Source organism: Triticum dicoccoides, chromosome 5A, assembly GCF_002162155.2.
Source record: "Triticum dicoccoides isolate Atlit2015 ecotype Zavitan chromosome 5A, WEW_v2.0, whole genome shotgun sequence".
NCBI classification, from domain to species: domain Eukaryota; kingdom Viridiplantae; phylum Streptophyta; class Magnoliopsida; order Poales; family Poaceae; genus Triticum; species Triticum dicoccoides.
The window spans coordinates 354681957-354701502 of record NC_041388.1 but is presented as its reverse complement, the minus strand read 5'-3'; the positions used below and the strand labels follow the sequence as shown (position 1 = coordinate 354701502).

At 42.8% G+C, this 19546-nt stretch overlaps 1 protein-coding gene across 3 annotated transcripts; it reads right to left on the bottom strand.

Annotated features, from left to right (window-relative positions):
• Positions 1-3555: 3555 nt before the first annotated feature.
• Positions 3556-9762, bottom strand: LOC119301482 (phospholipase D delta-like). Of its 3 annotated transcripts, none has more exons than XM_037578447.1 (11): positions 9264-9762; positions 7868-8901; positions 7189-7305; positions 6379-6573; positions 5979-6242; positions 5801-5869; positions 5509-5656; positions 4831-4979; positions 4553-4720; positions 4264-4461; positions 3556-4185 (listed from the first exon to the last, which is right to left on the bottom strand). In XM_037578447.1, the coding sequence occupies exons 2-11, from the start codon at positions 8783-8785 to the stop codon at positions 3892-3894; spliced, it is 2520 nt and encodes an 839-aa protein (XP_037434344.1). In that variant the 5' UTR covers positions 8786-8901; positions 9264-9762; the 3' UTR covers positions 3556-3891. The 3 variants fall into 3 exon arrangements, with proteins under 3 accessions (XP_037434344.1, XP_037434346.1, XP_037434345.1); XM_037578449.1 differs by having other exon boundaries at positions 7868-8846; XM_037578448.1 differs by lacking the exon at positions 9264-9762 and having other exon boundaries at positions 7189-7316; positions 7868-8004.
• Between the last annotated feature and the right edge of the window lie 9784 nt (positions 9763-19546).

Here is a 19546-nt window from a genome sequence, read left to right as displayed (position 1 = left end):
ATCATAACGAGTGAGGCGTTTTGGCTCTTGGCCTCCATGAAGGCTGAATTGTTTCAAAAAAACAAAACTCAAACCTTCTGAAAAAAATGTACAAGTAAATAAGGATGTTATGTATATGTGTGTAAAATTTCAATATGAAATACCTTGAAATGCGATCTGTACAAAAAAGATAAATTCATGGTCTAGGAGGATGAATAGTATCGTGTGTTAAAAACATCAATTTTTTTTTGCATAACCCTCATTTCAACGTATTTCGTCCTGAAAATTTATACACTTATGCATTATGCCTCCATGTATATCTCTATTTTTTAGATTTTTTTTGAAATGTAAAAATATGAATTTTGATTTTTCAAAAATTGACCTCCATGGAGCTCAGCTTCCAAAAGGGATTTTTGACGTTATAACCTCAAAAGAAAATAAAAAGAATGGGCTTGTAAGTGGTTGGATGAATCATGGCACGACCTATCAAACTTTGGAATGCCACATGGCGTGTTAACTGATGCCATGTAGTTATATGTTACAATAACGAAAACTTTAAGTTACCTATTCTAATATGATGGCACCTTCTTGCATGCGGACGAGAGGCGATCATGTTGTTGTCGTCTCACGCCATGTTTGCAAACTACTCTCACATTTTTTTTGTGAGATTGCAAACTACTTTTTTACATGTAAAGTTCCTACAAACTAAGAGACTCGTGGAGTTCTAACTATACCATGCACCAACACCCTTATCAACTATGCTTTAGACGATTTAGATGCATGGTTAGTGTTACAACTTTTTTTCTCTTTATGCGACTTTGAGAAATTAACCTCAACTAAGTTATATATGCAAATGACTAAAAATACACTGGTGGACATATAGGTATTTGTGAAAATGTTATTGTTTGTGGGTGCTAATGTTTTAGTCCTATCTGACTTTGTTGTGCTTGACATGCCCGAGGACTAATTTATCTATTATTCTTTGGAAAACTTTTATAAACACTGCATGGATTGTTATTGATTGCAACCAAGGCAGTGTGACTTTAAATATCAAAGGAAATCAGCATATTATTTATTTCCAAAAAAGACGCTGAAGAAAATAAATATTGCCATCCACTTAAAAGGGGATGGCTATTGAGAAATGAGAATTCTTAGTCTCTTCTCGTAAAAATAAATATCAATCAATTATGGTTAGGTCTATATTCCTATCCAAATTGAGGGAGTATTTAACAAAAAAACTACCGCATTTTACGAAACCGTGTCTATAAACTACCACTTTACAAATTTGTGTCGAAAACTATCACTTTTTAACTAATCTTTGACTAAAAACTACCATGTCGGGAAAGTTCCCGATTCGCGTCTTCTAAATGCCTTTCTGACAGGATGGGCCCACCTGTCAACATTAATCTTCTTCCTCCTCCTCCTCCTCCTCCTCCTCCTCCTCCTCTCTCTCTGTCATTTCCTCGAACACATCGTGTGCACTCCGCGCTCTTCGCCATGGCGACGCCCGGGCGAAGCACCTCTCTGACGCTGGTCGGGACTGGAGACGGAGGCGCAACCACGCCGGCTGGAGCTGCCTCGGTCGTGCTGGCATGCTGCGGCCTTGCGTGCGTGCGCAGCAGCCGCTGCCACCGCGTGCTAGACGTCGTCGCCATGAGCGTGCGTGCGCAGCAGCCGCCGCCACCGCGTGCTGGACGTCGTCGCCGTGAGCGTGCGTGCAGCCGCCGCCGCTTGCTGGCCGGCTGGAGCCGCCTCGGCCGTGCTGGCATGCCGCGGCCTTGCGTGCGCAGCAGCCCCGCCGCCGCTTGCTGGCCGCCGTCGCCGCGAGCGTGCGTGCAGCGCCGCCTCTTGCTGGCTTGCGTGCGTGCTGGCTGGCCACCGCTCACCACGAGCGGCCATGGCTGGCCACAGCAACGGCTTGGCCGCTGCCATGGCCAGGGGCCGGCCACAGCCACGACGCGCTACATGAGTGGATTGCTTTTTTGGAAGAAAAAAAACTAGGGACCCGATTGCTTTTTTAGCCCGCTTACGTGTGGGTCCAACTAGTCAGAAACACGTTTAAAAGAGTCAAATCGGGGTCTTTTCAGACTTGATAGTTTTTAGTCAAGAATTAGTGAGAAAATAATAGTTTTCGGCACAAATTTGTAAAGTGATAGTTTGTAGGCACGATTTCACGAATTGTGATAGTTTTTTGTTAAATACTCAAGTTGAGGTAACTCGATCCCTCAAAAAAAAGTTGAGGCAACTCGAATAATATTTGATATGGAATGATTTTGCATTTCATGAATGATTCATTAATAGGCTTTATCACTCTTATTAGTAAATTATTTCCATGATTACAAAGTCGTCTATATTAAATACTCCCTTTTGTATGGCTTTTATTTTAAATTTTCTAAAACATTTTTAATTGCTCAAAATGAATGATTTTTTCCTTCATAAAACCGTTTTACTTAGTATTTTAAAAATCATAAAAATTCTCATTTTTTATATAAAAAGCCATATATTTTTTATCGAAAATGAGGAGCATCTAGCATGTGGGCCACCATTCTTATTTGAGAAAAGTGTCTTAACCATAGCACTAACATCCTAGACAGTAGTGAAAGCTTGATTGGAGCTAACAACTATTTCCAAAAGGATCCCTTTCACTCTTGTGTGGAAACATCTTTCCAGTCCAGTCTGATTTAAAATGAGTGGCCCATGGCCAGGCCGCGCGCCCTAGCTCTATGCCACTTTTCCAAGAGCATGTGGGGCCCACCTGGTACCTCTCGTGTGGTGCTTGGGCTGGGAGGTCTTCTTCCTCTCCAAAAACACTCTCCATATTTTTCAAACTTTTTCCTGAGCTTTCATGCTGCCATTTTCGATTCTTTTGCTCCTTGCATTATTTTTTGTTTCTTTGGTGAAATTGTTCCTTGGTATGTGACTCCTCTACTCATCCAAATAGAATTTGTGTAGTGCTCTATATCATGCTATCTTTGCTACTGTTGTTGCTTCTAAAAATGAGCTTGCATGATGATTTAGATTATTTTGGAGTAGTTTTGATGCTTGATATAGTTACTACGTATAAGCTTAGAGGCGTTGTCTCCCGCGTTTTTGTGAAAACAATCTTACCTTTTATTTGCATGTTAAATAATTTGAGAATATGAGTTCATGGATGTCCAATGTTGGAAAGGTTGTTGATGCCTCTTCCTCAAGGTTAACAAGGTCTTCCTGTAATGTAAGTGCCTCGGCAAGACCGCGGTATGCCCAAGATAACAATGCATTCAATTATGGTATCAAACAATAAAGTGTCAACCGCAAAAAAAAACCTACAAAGTGAATGCAAGTCCAATTATGTAGCCGGATTATTTCTTCTCGACTGAGTTGGGCATTCGAGACAACTTCTACGAGCTCATTACCAACTCAGGTTTGCGCGAATTTGCATCAACGGGACTCCTACAGTCCTACTTATGTCAACTTGACTGAAGAACTCGTTCCTACTTTTAAATTATATACATTTTGACATTCGGGCAAGAACAATTCTCGCAAAAAACAAAAAGAAAAAAACACAGCAAGAACAAGCTTGGTACATGTTCTGGATTGCTGACCGACCAAGATCTGAATGCCGATTTCTAACCAAACTGCGGTGGACAAGGGGGATTACATCAAAAGTGCATAGCAATAGACTCCAACCAAAGTGCAATGCCCAGGGACACAAAATTTGGTCCAACTGGTATGAGGTTCTGTCTGGTCTCTCTTTTATATACACATATACAGCTTAACGGCTAAGCTAAAAGTCAGACGTATATGCAACAGATCAGCTAATTCTGAGTTTCCGAGGAACAACTTCAACTCCCACTTCTGAACGCCCGTAGCCACCTTTGTAGCCTCTTCAAGCTCCAGCACTCTGATCCTCTGCCGATCGAGGATGACTGGTTACGTTGTCAGCGCGTTGGGCAGCGAGGAGTGAGAGCCGAGCACCTTGCCACCGATGTCCGGGAAGCTCTCATGCCCAGGCAGCGGCACCACCCTCCCGTCCTTCTCGACCTTGATGGGGTACTTCATGAGGTGCCCCTTCATGTCCACCATCTGCGGCGACACATAGCATGCCCAGTTATCCTCCGCCATCTGGTTCACCAAATGGACGCACTCCATGGACTGCGGCTGACGGAAGCACTCCTTCACCGTGCCCAGATGCTCCGCCCACAGCGACATCCGGTAGCCATACACCTGCAGACAGAAAGAAATGGTTGGAAGGCAACAGCTCTAGCCACTTCTGCAGAGGTGAGTAAAGAGAGGAGGGCGTGCCTGTCCTCGCGGAGGACCTTGGGTTCCTGCCCAGCTGTGGTGTGGCTGATAGGCGCCCATGGCGATCTCGGTGTCCCGCAAACCGTCCAAGGACCTCTGGTTTATATTGGCTGAGCCGATGAGAACAAACTCGTCATCGATGATCATCCCTTTCGAGTGGACGTAGATCATGAACCTCCTGAACTTCTGAGCCAGACGCTGGAGGAGAAAAGGAAAACAACTTTTTTATGCGACGCGCATATTGCATATATTTAGCAAATTACAGGAGAAGAGAATGAAATAGAGTTACCATCGGGGAATTCTCATTAGAATGGCTTGTCGGTGCAGGAACCTCGGCTGTGACTTCACGCTTACCAAGGCAGTAGAAGTTCAGGTAATCCTGTGGATGGGCATTGTCCAACCCTTCCTTTCGGAGAGCGTCTGCGATAATCTTGTACATCATGGACATGGTTTGCCCCTTGAAGAGATAAAACGACTAACATCAGCTCACATCTCTAGCTCAATGAATGCCCTTGTCACAAGAGTTAGGTTCATGACAAAACTGTAATCTGATCATGAGGCACAAACCTGCCAATAGAGGATCTCCTGCATAGGAGCAGTTGTCGGATTACCTTCAGGCCACATTGGTATGATAATATAAGCTGCAAATGGCTCCCTTGCTGCGATCTTTCTTGCAATCTTTATGGCCACTTCAATTGGTATAAGGTTCTCTGCACCTGTTCCCACATGAGTATTCAAAGATAAGCTGGATGCCTCGATTGGCCTTATCCTTGACAGGAATCTATACATCAGATAGCACATAAAGGCCCTGTTTGGTTCAGCTTTTATCAAAGGATTCCGCTGCCGCGCAGCAGAATCTGAACCAAAGAGCGAACCCAACAGAATCCGATTCCAGAAATCCACTGCCAAAATCTGAACCAAAAAGTGCTAGTTTTCGTAAAAAGAAACCAATGATGTACTTCTCTTTCTTGTCATAAAAAGCTGTGAAAAGTCCAACTATTCCTCGGTCAAGGTTCATAAATGCTAAAATAAGCTTATTAATTTGTTGCTATAAAATATAGTGGGCATGGAAATTAAATAATGCTTCTAGTATTCAAAAGTGTGAAGCATGGAATACGACAAACTCATGCAATAATGCAGAAGGGATGGTGTGGCGCAAGTATCTAACTTGCGAAATGGAAGGGCAAAGCACAAAGCAAAAACGGAGCAGAAGAGATTACCATAACTGAGAAACAACTTCATTACCTGCACCTCTATGTGAAGACCAGTAGTACGAAGATCCAATAAAATACTGGTTTTCAATATAGATAAAGTGTTGTGCAGATCTGATGGCTTTTACATATGCATTGTGTATGCTCTTGTCTATCTGCAGATTCTTTGCACAGACAAGATTCTGCACAACAAAAGATAATGAGCATCTCACTGCTATGAGAAAGCTTGAAGTTCTGATAAAGTTAAAACTCCATCTTTTTAAATCAACTTAAATAATCATGTTGCATTTTTGCATAGCTATTTCAACTGGTGAAATGAACACTACCTGTGACTCAGCTTCTTGAACATCTTTAGGGAATCCCTTTACTGATCCTGAATCAATGGATCGGAAAATCTAGCCAAAATAAACAAGGTGGTGACATTTATCTAATAGACGAAAAAAGAGGAGAAATTGCACCAAGGTGATGCATCTATGATTTGTATGTACGCATAAAATATAATACCTGCACATGCCAGTTTTCTGGGTCATTTTCTTCACAAACATGTGCATTTATCTCATCTGCAGAGGGCGAAACAATCCATGACATCCGGTTTATTTTCACCAAAGTATCATGATGCCAACTTACAGCTCTTCTGACACTGACTTTCCATTTTGCGGATTTTTTCCATCTCTGTTCAAAGTTTGTAAGTATGTCATATGCAGCTGGACCCTCAATCTTGCAATGTAAATCATGCCATGGCTGTCTCGGTCCATCAGACTTATTCACCTGAAGTTGCAGAAAGAAGAATGTTCTAAATTTTAGCATGTCGGAAAGTTGTTTTCTCAGCTATAGCTGTTAAAAATTTAGAAGAATCAGTAATATAGTTAGGGAACAAAGATACAGTTAACTGTTAGAGAATTACAGGGAAAGTGGGATTATGGAAATCATCCTTGAAGACAGTAGTAAGATCCTTGAAAAGCCTGTGTTCAGGTGTATCATATCTGCCGTCACACAAGTCGAGACCGCCAAGAAAAGCTGTTATTTTTCGATTGTTTCCAGTGGCTTGAGTGTCTACAATTACACATTTCTGATGGTGCGTAAACAAAGTTCCTACAACCTGGAGAAGGGATTTTGCTTCAGAAACACTCGAATACATAAACATTGCTGAAATAAGTAGTAATAGTGAATTATGGGCATCTGTTTGTTGGGCAAAAATTCATTATGCTTGTCATGCATGACAACATGCATATTCTTGGTATGTATGTTGTTTAACTTATCAAAAGGTAGCATACAAGATGTTAGGGCTTGAAAAGTGAAAAGTGAAAAGTGAAAACATATACGGAGAAAATAAATATGGGAAATATATGCAAGATGTTAAGCTTAGTGCATGCAGGATAACTACCACCATCAGGTTAGCAGGATGGCACAATGTAAGGGAATGGAGTAGAACACAGGTGGTGATGAATGAGAGAGGAGGGTTAGATAAAATATTCTTGTTGACTAACCGGATAGATAGAGAGATGATACTGATACACGCTGGTTCCTCTTATATAAAGAGAAATCACTTGACCCTTCAATAATTTACTTTTTATTTACTCGAGTATTGTCTAATATGGCCACAGCCACACGCATGACAGCAAATAAAAATGACTGGTTGATATGCAGAATATGCAGAAGTATAGGTACACTCTATGTATGTGACAAAAAAGGAAGGGACACACAACATCCACACCTGCTGCTTGAAAATGCTCATTTTGTTGCTAGCATAACGAGGAGCTAACACACAGTGGACACCTGAATGCCTGAAAAACTTTCGAGCTTCCTCATCATGTGTATGCATGAGTCCATCCTGCATGCAGCCTACATCATTTCTATCAGACTATTCTTTTGTGAACAAAACAGGCAAACAAGCTCACGTCTTCAGGAAAACATCAATAAAAAATTGAACATAGGGGTTTGGTTCTCTGGAATATGATATTTATCTAGTTATAAATCATATTTAAGTAAGATACAATGAAACATGAAACTTGCAGGTTTCTTGAGCCCTTGGGTATTTTTATTGACAACAACAATATATAGATTCAAGTGATGAGACTGACACCAGAAACATTGAACAAGAAGGGAGATAGATCCATCACAAAACTGTCTACCCCTTTAATTTATTCACATCATTCACCCAAAATTTCAGAATTCTCAAAGCAGTAATGAGATATTAGACAAGAGCATTATTCAATTCATGCTTGTTATTTATGTCTACGTTTTGGAGGAAAAACTACACGGTAGCATCATAACTAATAATGTCATGACAAACAGTTCAAATTAGTAATAATTTTGATGTACAGCCATGTCAGTGAAGGATTAAATGAAGAGGTTCAAGGGTGAGCCAATGGGCGATGTGGAATAACGCCTACCGTTTTCAAAAGAAATTTGTCGTGTGATGTTTTGTCATCCCAAAGCAACACGATAACACGAACTCCCTCTTGAACCTTGCTTTTCAAAATCTCTCCAATGGTCCGTGGGACTCCATCAGGCAAAGGTTTTGTCGATTCCCTTAGAAGATTGATAGGGTGATATAATGACCAGCCAATAAGGTAAATAAGGTGATGAGCCTCAGCAATTGCATGGCAAATCTCTTCCCAGCATTTATTTTGTTCATATGTCCTCCCACCTTCAATTTCAATGTTAGGACGAAAATCATCAGGAACATGGGCATCTTGATATAGACTGACCCTACCACCCTTGCGAAGAGGAAAATAAGCATTTGGCACACCAATATTCTCAGTACCACCGGCACCAACTCCGTCCTTGTACAGCGGATTCTGATCAAATGGCTTATACTGGATAGATAAATTGAGTTCAGGAGATATCTTTGGGTTACTGTAGTGACCAGAGATTGGAAACCAGCCACTGACAGTATCCCCTTCTGTGATCTGTTCAACTGGTACTGAAGCAACACCTATGAGCTCAGCCCCAAAGATGTCATCGTCCTTTACATGAAACTCGAGTCTGCTAACTGAATGGGCAACCTGAACATAGAAGTGTTCATCCCATTTAGGATTCTCCGAGTTGTTAATGACTCGAGTTTGTGCCACCGTTGCACCTGAGAGGCAAACTGAAACATATGGATCACTAGTAATGATCTTCCTCACGTCTGGTTTTGGATTAGAATTCCCGCAGTTGGACCTGCAAGCACCATAGCCAGTGAAGCATTTCCGGATCCTTTCGGTCATGAGATCCATATTAGGAAGACATCTTGCTTCCACTATCTGTATGTCCAAGTCTCCATGTAGGAGCATACTAGTCCCGGTTTCAGCAGAGTGTTTCCCCATTGTATGAGGGATGAGATTAAACAGACCACAATAAGGTGCATAAGCTAAGCTTTCATTTATCCTGGAGAATCATCCTTTGCAATTCAAATCACATTAATGGATTATCCAAATGGTACCTGGAGAGTGAAATGTAGTTTTGATAAAAGCACTTAACTTCATACGAAAGCATTAAAAACGATCACATGAGATTCTATAGATATTTCTGAATCCCTTGTTTGGGCAACGGTATTCCATTTCATCTAGTAATATTCTAGATCTAGCCCGGGCCTTGCATTGAATGTGGCCAGAGGACAATGGGATTGCTCCAATTACAAAATTTACATGGCATAAAAGGCGTGGTTGCGCATGACAAGAATCAGGAGTAAGATGGAGCGATTCATTTAAAGAAGGAATCGATTTTTTTACACGCCTGTGATAAATCATTGCAGTTCACATGCCCCTGAACAAGAAGAACAAGGAGAAGAGACAGAGACATTACCGCACCGGAGAGGCAGAAGACGCGCCCGAGAGCGAGAGAGAGGCGCGCGCGTGTGGTCCGCGCGCGGGAAGAGAAGAGGATGAGACGGCCATGCCGGAGGCTGAAGTTGCTAATTAATGTGTCGTCGGCCATTTTGCGTGGGAGAGAGGATCAGACGAGACCAGGTCCAACCCCTCGTCAAGTTAGGGACGCCCTATTTAGGACACGGGGAAAATTAAGAAACCAAGGTTACTTTTTTCGGATGTCGATCGCGCGGTCGCGGACTGCGAGCCAGGCGTCCATGATTGCCCGCATCCATCGGGGCCAATGCGCGGCGACAACTCTCTACTGTTTGGCGGCGGCGGAGGTGGACGCAGCGAGTGAGGGGAAATGGGGGAATAGGTAGAGGGAGACCACAGGGTTTTTCTTGCAGGTGCTGCAGATGGTGCTGGAGATGGCCGGAAGCGGCAGATCGTGGCGGCGGCGTGGTAAGGAGAGAGGTGGGAGGATACGGAGAGGCCAAGTGTTTTGCTGGCATAAGGGCATCTTCAACCGTCATAAGGCGTCATAGTGGGAGTAACATAGTGCATTTCGAGAAACTTTTGCTTATATGACATGTAGTTAATGAGAAGTGGTAACATAATATGTTACTGTAACATAGCGTTTTCTAAAATAAAATGAGTCTACAAGCTAATTAATGAGGTCCTCTATGACACTACTAATATGTAACTTTGCACTATGAAGGTAGTAACTTAGACTAGTGTCATATGCATGACACTAGTATAAGTTATTCCCCACTATGACCAGTCTAAGATCATCGTTGGTTAAATTGCCACCTAGATTGTTTTGATAACATGGCACATAATAGGGCACATAATAATATAAAAAAAAGATAATGAAATCGTATGAACCTGAACCAACGCTTCAGGCACAAGCTCTGAGGCAAGTCTGTTCATTTCTTCAACATTTAGTGGGTCCGTCTGGTTGTTTAACATACGCTTAACATACGCCCCATTGAAGAGTCTGTATGATGTGTTGTTGGCTGCTGACGTGGACATTTATACCAACGATTGAACATACAAACGGTTGCAAATGCTCTAAATGGGCTCGACGGCTTTGTAAGGATTTTTTATTAAAAAAATTGTGTCCTTTGTGGCTTCGATTCATTAAAAAGGTAGGAGTAGAAGAGAGCTCATAAGAAAGGACATTTCGATCGACCTAATTATCCACAAGACTTGGACAGATCATCGAGGAGAGGGTGCCATCAGGGTTGCCCACAATGTCATTGTCATCATCTCTTCTTGAACAAGCGACTCTGGCTTCACCACGAACGACCAATCCAGACTCCTTCGAACAAACGACACACGGGAACCTTATGAGCTTGACGGCTCATTACTATGCCGAATATCCGGCCAAACACGCCGAGGACCAGAGAGCTCTGACTTCAGCCACGAGCCTAATAGGAGAAAGAGAAGCACTCCTTGCACCAATTCATCGCATGGCATCGTTGCCGCCACATCGCCCGTTAATGCTACAGCTCCAACTTCAAACTTATGACATATTGAATGGTTGACGACGAAGGACATGTGGCGACCTTGCTTTGCTTGGCACCACCATCAATTACCACACAAGTAACAATAACACCGAATGCGAGACAACCGTCACGACATCCCCACCGACACCACAGTCCAGCATCCCGCGAACTGTGATGTTGTGTGCATCCAAACCCGAGAGGCGCGAAAGGGATTGATGACCTTCAAGACGACGCCCACAAGGCGGAAGTGACGTGGAAACAACGTCGTCATCCCAACCATGCCGAAGTCTTAGGCTTTTGCCCGAAGCTCATGATTCAAGGGTGGATGGCAAGTAGGAGCTCCACAACGGCCCCTCTAAGGGGGGAAGCGAAGCCCACGAGCGTCATGCTCCTTTCCTCCGCAACACATGTGTTCATGTACTCCTAATTTTTATCTTACAATATGACCTGCTCCTCCACATGTGGAAAACAACCGAGTGAAACTTGTATCCAGCTTCCAAGATTCTAGCTCTTGAGGTGGAGAATTTTCAAAGAATGGCAAGCAAACAACTTCCATCCCTGTAGGAAGATCAAGGGTGTAGAACCAAGCCTTCTACCATGCCTTGATCACCTTAGGCATGAGGAAGTCAAAGTAGTCTGAATCTGGGCGAGGCCGAATGATAGCATGAAATATCGAGAAGAGGGGTCTAGAGGGGGGGTGATTAGACCCTTAACAAGTAAAAGTAGCAGTTTTTAAGTTTCTTCGAGTTAAGGTTGAGTTTAGCACATGTTAAAGGGAATACAATACATTTTACACAAGTATAGCAAAAGTATAGGCAGCGGAAAGAGTAAAGCATGCAAGTGCAAGAACGTAAAAGAGATGGGAATATGAATGAGCAAAAGCAATGGAGACACAAAGACTTTTGTTGTGGTTCCAATCGATGGTGCTATCGTATGTCCACGTTGATGGAGACTTCAACCCATGGAGGGTAACGGTTGCGCGAGTCCACGGAGGGCTCCACCCACGAAGGGTCTGAAGAAGCAACCTTGTCTATTCCACCATGGCTTACATCCACGAAGGACTAGCCTCATTCGGATAGATCTTCACGAAGTAGGCGGTCTCCTTGCCCTTGCAAACTCCTTGGTTTAACTCCACATGATCTTGGAGGCTCCCAAGTAACACCTAACCAATCTAGGAGACACCACTCTCCAAAAGGTAATGGATGTTGTGTTGGTGATAAACTCCTTACTCTCGTGCTTCAAATGATAGTCTCCTCAACACTCAATCTCTCTGTCACAGATTTGGCTTTGGTAGGAGAAGGATTGGAGTGGAAAGCAACTTGAAGAGGCTAGAAATCAAGGTTCAAATGGTAGGAATGGAATCTCTTGATCTCAACACATGAGCAAGTGGTTCTCTCCCAGAAAATGAATGGTGGAAGTTGTGGTTCGTTCTGATGGCTTTACTGAGTAAGAGGGGGTGAAGGGGTATAAATAGCCTCCACACAAAGTCCAACCGTTACACACTTTTGACCAAACTCGATGGCATCGACTGGAATTCTCGGTGAGACCGACCTGTGCAAAAGATATGAACGTTGGGGGTCTCGGTGGGACCGACTAGATCATCTCGGTGAGACCAAAGTGCAATGGCAAAGGCTGAACCATGTTTTGGTAATTCCAGTGGGTTTCACTCGGTGATTTCGAGATGAAGTGACTTCATCACAGAAACTTGGTCAGGCCATCTTGATGAGACCGAGAACCATTTTGGTCAGACCGAAAAGCTAGGGTTTTGGCTGTGGCGGTAGTAGGATCATCTCGGTGGGTCCGGAAGGGATATACCGGTGGGACTGAAATGATGAATTAGGGTTTTAGACATATGTGTTTTGGGAAAGTGGTTGAGGGTTTTTGGAGCAATATCATTGAGCACTAGAGCAACAACCTCATCAACCATACATCATCCCCTTTTAATAGTATTGACTTTCCTAAGGGACTCAATGTGATCTTGGATCACTAAACCAAAAATGTAGAGTCTTGGATATTCTTCACATTTTGAAGGGGTTCCACATTTTCTTGTCCTTGCCACGCCACTATTGGAATTATCTGAAATATTCTAGATAGAACAATTAGTCCAATAATATGTATATTGACATTGATTACCAAAACACCCAAGGGAGACAATTGTGCTTTCAATCTCCCCTTTTTGGTAATTGATGACAACATACATCGAAGCTTTTAAGTAAGAATGTATATGAATAGTTTATTCAAGCTTTGAAGGAACATGTAACATGCATAAGCCCCCCCCCCCCTACAAATGTGCAAGCATGTTTATGTTGGAAGTTAAGACATGTGAACGCACAATATTATAGAATGAGTAATGATTTACATGTATCTTGGCTATATGCATCAGGGAAATAGTGATAGCGGGAAGATTTTGTTTAGTAGGCGATTTGGACGAGGTTACCTTGACAACCAACCCAGAATTACGCAGGAAGGTGCTTTTTGCACTGTTAGTGGAGAGATACTGACGCACTGAGCAAGAAGTGACATTGTGCCTGTGGTAGCCTCGTCACCTTCAGGTGGTTGTGACTGTTCAATCATTTTTTCCATAGCTTCCTGAAAGTTTGAACTTGTAGATTAGTGTACCAGATAAGTTACTAATGAGACAAAAACAAACAAAGTAGGTTACACGTTTATACATAACTTATTTTGGTGAACTACTGTAATACATTAGCATGTATTGTAGTGCCAACTACATAATAAAATTACTCCCTCCATCCCATAATATAAGAATGTTTTTGTCAAAAAAGTTCTTATATTATGGGACAGAGGGAGTACTTTCGTAACATATGTCCAAGTAGCATGCCTACTGTATTGTCTATTTACTCACATTCGTTAACATCTAAGGATAAATAGACATGGTTTAAAGTAGGATGAACATAGTATGACATCATTCATATCATGGGCAAACAGATATAAAACAAACAGGCTATTTTATCATTGTGTGCGCACGTGAACATAACAACTAGAATACAAATCAAGACCAAAAGAATATCCTTTATCTCTTTTAAACCATGTAAGGTGAAATGATACGTTAAGACAACTATGTATAAAAGTGAACAAAGTATCAACGTATCGAACATTGATGTTTGCAGCGGTCTTTATGAATCACAACGTATTGAACGGGCTATCAACATAGTAGGCTTATCTACATGAAAAGAATGACGTCACACTCAATGAACAATCATCGGTTCATGAAATGCCCGCTTTTGACCACCCTGGCCCACCAAAGGTTCCTCTGCTGTGTGCTGCCTGCGTTGGGTCACTAACATGCAGGCCATGTAACCAAAGAGCCCACACGTCAGTGGAAGAACGGTGTGGTGTCCTATGTCAGAGTCGAGGGCGCCACTCACTGCACGCCTGACTGAACACGCCTCCTTGCCGCATTCAAACGCCTCCATGAAACCCGCCCGTGTGGAAGCCAAGAAACCCACTCTGGACACACGTCCGTTCATGACCGAGTCGACATTAAACGCAACGCTGGCCGAGCTCCTCCCGTCCGCCGTCTATTTAATCTCCTATTTAAACAAGGCCAAATGCCGGCCAAGAATCGCACACCTCTGCCGCTCCCCTATCTCCTCCTTCACCATTTTGTCCACTCTTACAATGGCTTACGAAGAGTAGTTATTCCGCACAAGCCATTTGTCTAGGTTTGTATCTCTCACAAACACCCACGTAGGTGGGGGACATGCACAAAGAGAAGAGGTGCACGCACGATGCATGTACTCCCGTCTCTTTCCCAACCACACCCGCGCGGGTACACGGTGGAGCTCATTTCTGTACGAAAAGGCAGCCCATGTGGTAATTTGACTGTGTACTGGTTGTCCACTTGGTGGAGGGAGGATCGTCTACCACGACTGAACAAACAAATTGCGACCTGACGCGTTATGTTTAAAAAGAGGCAAACCATGTGGTGCCTACCTTAGAGGCAAGGCTCTATACTCTGGAGTACTTTTGATGTGTCTCGTCAACTCGCAGAACGAGGAGAAGCTTGCTTAGTACGCCGTCTCCCTCGCCCACGGGCACGGTGGCTCGCAGGATGAGGTGAAGCTTGCTTACTAGTAGTAGTACTGTATGCCTTACGCCCGCTCCCTCGCCCACGCGCGCGGTGGCTCGCAGGACGAGTAGAAAATTTTACTACTCCCTCTCTTTACTCCTCGTCCCTACTACCTTGGTTAGAGAGATTATCATATTGTTTGGAATATATATGTTCTTCAGTACTCCCTCCATTTACTTATACAAGGACACTATAAAAAAATACATTTTGCATCTATACAAGGCCACAAATAGTAATCGAGACAAAAGTTACTACTTCCTCCTTTCCAGTTTATGGCTCAATTTTAAAATCTCTCCAACCAAGGTAGACGGTGAGTGGTCGAATTAATTTCGTACTCCTAGTTTGCACAAGTAATTAGTACGCTCGTTTTCTCAAGAAGTTATGTTTACCGAGGCATTAATTAGAACGAATGCATGAATGACCACTAAATTTCCATGAACTTCTACATGCATTGGTGAATTTTCTCTTGACATTGCTTGCATCAGGTGATCTAACACACCTCAAAATACAACATGTGATGGTACTACTACTAGTGGTAGAATTGAGACTTATAAAACGGAAAAACGAATGTTTTTTAGATGAGCCCTATAAACCCTAGTGGGTACGTACTCCATAAAATCAGATTTTCCCAAAACTAAGTCGCTCAACCTTTATTTGCTTGTTTCCCTTCCTACCTCCTTGCCTCGAACAGACTATGCCAAACTCCCCTGCCTGCCGCGTGGGAAAAGACCCGCCCTCGCCTTTTTTAGTCCGGGTTTGTATCGATGGATCGCGCGAAGCAGCAAAAACCCAAGCCGTGTCTTGTACTCCTCCGTCGACGCTCGCTTTCATGAACTTCCTATCACTGACATGTGGGACATATAGCAACCGGGTTGACGTGTCAAGCACCAAATAACAGTGCAGAACAGCAGGGGGGACGCACCCCAGTCATACCGCCCCAGTAGTAGTAGTAATGAGCAATGAGACGTCAAATCACAATGCTGCACCTTCCCAGACGGACGAAGCAACCATTATTTCACACTTCGGTTCGCCATCATCTCATACCATGTAGTATTGCTTCTGCCTCAAGAGGGACACACGCATCGCCTTGGTACATCATGACACGTGTGTAACATCCCAAATTTTCAAGTTGGAATGTTATACATTAGATCATCATTGCATATCATATTTTATTGCTTTTGGCCTGATCCAGAAATTCAACGCAACTCAAGGACCCGCAGAGAGAGTTGGGGATTTCGTTATTTTCATGTTTGGGTTTTTCTTAAATTTTGAAAATAGGATCATTTGATTTTATTTATTCTATCTTCAATTATTTCAATTATAAAAAAATAAGAGAGAGGGAATAAAATGACTTTCCCGAAATAAAGAAATATTGAGGATTTAATAAAAAAATCAAATAAGATTTTATTTTGGAGTTTTTTGCTGTTTTATTTGAATTTAGGAAAAATGTGCATTTTTCAAAATTGCATTTAGGCCCCAAATAAATATTCATTTTGTTCGGCTTGATTTTAGAAGTCGGGGAAAATTTATTTCGGGATTTTTGGAGTCCGTTTAGTATTTCTTATCTTTCTTTTTCTGCACGTCATTTTATTTAAAAAACAAAAAAAACGAACCGACCTAATCGGGCCGTGTCCAACTAGGACACTTGGCCTGGCCGGCCTTTAAAAGCCGCGAGGGCCCGAGCCAGCCACAGCCGCCCCAGCCCGAAACCCTAGCCGCCGCCTCGCCTCGATCCGCGCGATTCGCCGCCGCCCGCTGCGCGATCCACCGCCGCCGCCGCCTCTCGCCGGAGCCGTGCCGCCGCCGCCGTCGTCTCGCCGGAGCCGCCTGAGGTAGCCGTTGTTGCCTCGATTTTCACGAAGAAAACCGATCATTTTTTTGAAAACCTAGATCCGTTTTCTAGATCCGGTTCGGTTTATTTTTCATCGGTTTAGTTATTTAGTGAACAACAACTTTTTCGTTCGTTTATACGAACAGTATTCGTCATTTAGCCGCAGACAGCGAACGTTCGTTCGTTAGCCTATTCATCGTTTTTCTTTTTCTCGGGTTTTTCCGCGCTTCTTTCTGATCGCGATTTCTGATTTGATTTTCGTTTTAGTTTAACTTTTCGCTCGTTTATCGGAATCAGGTGATTCAAGCGCCTGGAGTTTCGTCTCGAAACCCTTTTTCCGTTTAACCAACTCAAACAAGTTTTTGCATCTTTAAAATTTGACTTAGATCCAGATTAGTAAATGAAGCTTGTTTCTTTCGCCGTTTGACTTTCGTTGCTTCGTTTGATTTGATTCTTTTGCAAACCGGAGTTCTTAAATTGAACTTTTTGGTAATATTTCTTATTTGAGTTTTACCTGTGCATTAGATGAGTGCTTATTGTGTGCTTGTTTGTTTGCGATAGAGTACTCGGAGTGCGCCGCTTGCTACTTTGAATCTCTAGGTTTCGCGGATCATCAGCAAGGCAAGTAACACTTTGATCATACCTCTTACTACCCAGTTTTATTTGCATTAGATAAATCCTCAAACATTGCATGATTATGATATAATTAAATTGTGGGTTCTGGGAAAGTAGATGAGGTAGTACCTATTACCTGTTTTATTATCAAACCCTGGGAGTTACTTCTACGTTTGCTTATGCCATGCTATGCTTGTAGACGTGGATTGGGTGAGTGTATCCATAAGAGATGTGAGATTGATTAAATTAATGGTTTATTTAAGGTGGCAACTTAAACACACATCTGGGTGGATTGAGGCACCTGGATATTCCAGCGATTGCCTGTGTTTTTCTTTATGGACCGCCACCCAGGCTCAAAGAGATCATGAGATTATTCATGCTAGAAACTTCCGTGTGCAGCCACAAGCTACTATGGGCTCTAGCATAGTTGATTAAGTCGTGCGAACTCTTACAGTGGTAGACTAGCAGATGTAGGGGAAAGTAGGTGTAACGGTCTATCCGATCGTAAGGTGCTGGTGCTTCTGAAAGACTATGTCTCGGTCATCCGTTTCTCAAACACCATGTAGTGCGAGAATCCCAATGGAGGAGATCGAGTCTTGTGGGGAAAATGCGCAAACCTCTGCAGAGTGTATAAACTAATCATGGTTAGCCGTGTCCCCGGTTATGGACAACTTGATTATCTTGTACTTGGATTATCATGTGAATCTCATCATGTTACTTTAATTAATTTTGTTGGTTTTTTAATGATGATGCTTAATTGGGATTGAGAGGGTGTCTACACTCTCAATGTTTAACAACTACCATGATAGTTAAATAAAATTTATTCCTTTTGCAGTAGGGAAAAACTGGCTTTACGCAAAACTGTAACCATAGAGCTTTCCACCAGCCATATATGCATGTAGTATAGCCTATTCTGTTCACTATTCTCTATGTGTTACATTGCCAGCATATTCCATGTGCTGACCCATTTTCGGGCTGCAACGTTCATGTTGCAGACTTTTCAGACGACGAGTAAGGTGCATTTAGGTCGTGGTTCTATACTCAATGATGCCGTTGGAGTTGATGGACTCACTTATCTTCCAAGCCTTCCGTTGTTATCGTTATTAGATGGCCTTAAGCCATATTTATTGTAATAAGTTCTCTTTTAAGACATTCGATGTAATAAGTGTGTGATTGCTACTCTATTATAAATCCTCCAAGTATTGTGCGTGTCAGCATTACTGATCCAGGGATGACACTAAAGCACAGAGATCGGACTGTTTGAGGTCTGGTCGCTACAAGATGGTATCAGAGCACACATTGACTGTAGGACATGACCACTAAGATAAATACCTAGATCACTACTCACTCTTCTCATTTCTGACTCCTCATCTTTTCTACTCTTTTAGGATGGCGGATGCAAGGACTAAGTTCACACAACCGGATGAAGATACACCCTTTGAACGACACTTGAAGGAAGTCACTAGGTACATGAACATAGGAATACCAAGCTTCACCGGGACCTACAACGCCACTTTACCAGAAGAGGAGCGATGGATGATTCAAGTTCAAGTTCCAGGAAGGACCTTCACGCCAGTCACTGAGCCCATAGAGTTTTCCTTTGATGCACCAACCTGGAGTTTAGGAAAGAGTATGGCAGCTCACATCACCATGGGACGCATTGGAGAAGTATATCACAAGGATCTTAAGGACACCATCTACCAGATATGTGGGCTCCGAGACGAGCAATGGGAGATGATTAGCACCAAGAAGGATAGATCAATTACAGCTTTCTTCCAGGAGTTAAATCAGCACATTCGACGTCAGGAAAACCAGATGTGCGCAGACATGATAGATCTGAAGAAGGCGATGACAAGAATCACGGAACTGTAGGAAGAACTCAAGGCTACACGTGAAGATTATGAGGAGGAAATCGTCGTACTAGTGGAGAAGAATGACGACCTGATCAAGAAGATCGGAATATTCATAGGAGACCCTACACCAGTAGAAGAAGATGAACTCAAGGAGATTTGCCCGGAAGACTACATCATCATCGATGATACCGACTCTGACCTAAGCGATGATGACTATGTTGACGAAGCTGGAGCAGGTATCATGGAGTCTGCAACCAAAGAATATTTCTAGTAGACCACCCCATCAGTAGTAGTATTCCACCATGTAAATAGAGTAGTCCGAGCACTGTTGCGATAGTTAGACCGATTGTATGCCCTTATTTGATTGAATGAAGTGATTTT

Bases quoted from the DNA above. Each gene is read 5' to 3' on its own strand.
- LOC119301482 (XM_037578449.1), bottom strand. From the start codon at position 9,355: ATGGCCGTCTCATCCTCTTCTCTTCCCGCGCGCGGACCACACGCGCGC. The intron at 4,980-5,508 runs GTAATGAAGTTG...ATGTGGGAACAG, and splicing joins GTCTTCACATAGAGGTGCAG to GTGCAGAGAACCTTATACCA. The intron at 4,186-4,263 runs GCACGCCCTCCT...TTCTGTCTGCAG, and splicing joins AAGGTCCTCCGCGAGGACAG to GTGTATGGCTACCGGATGTC.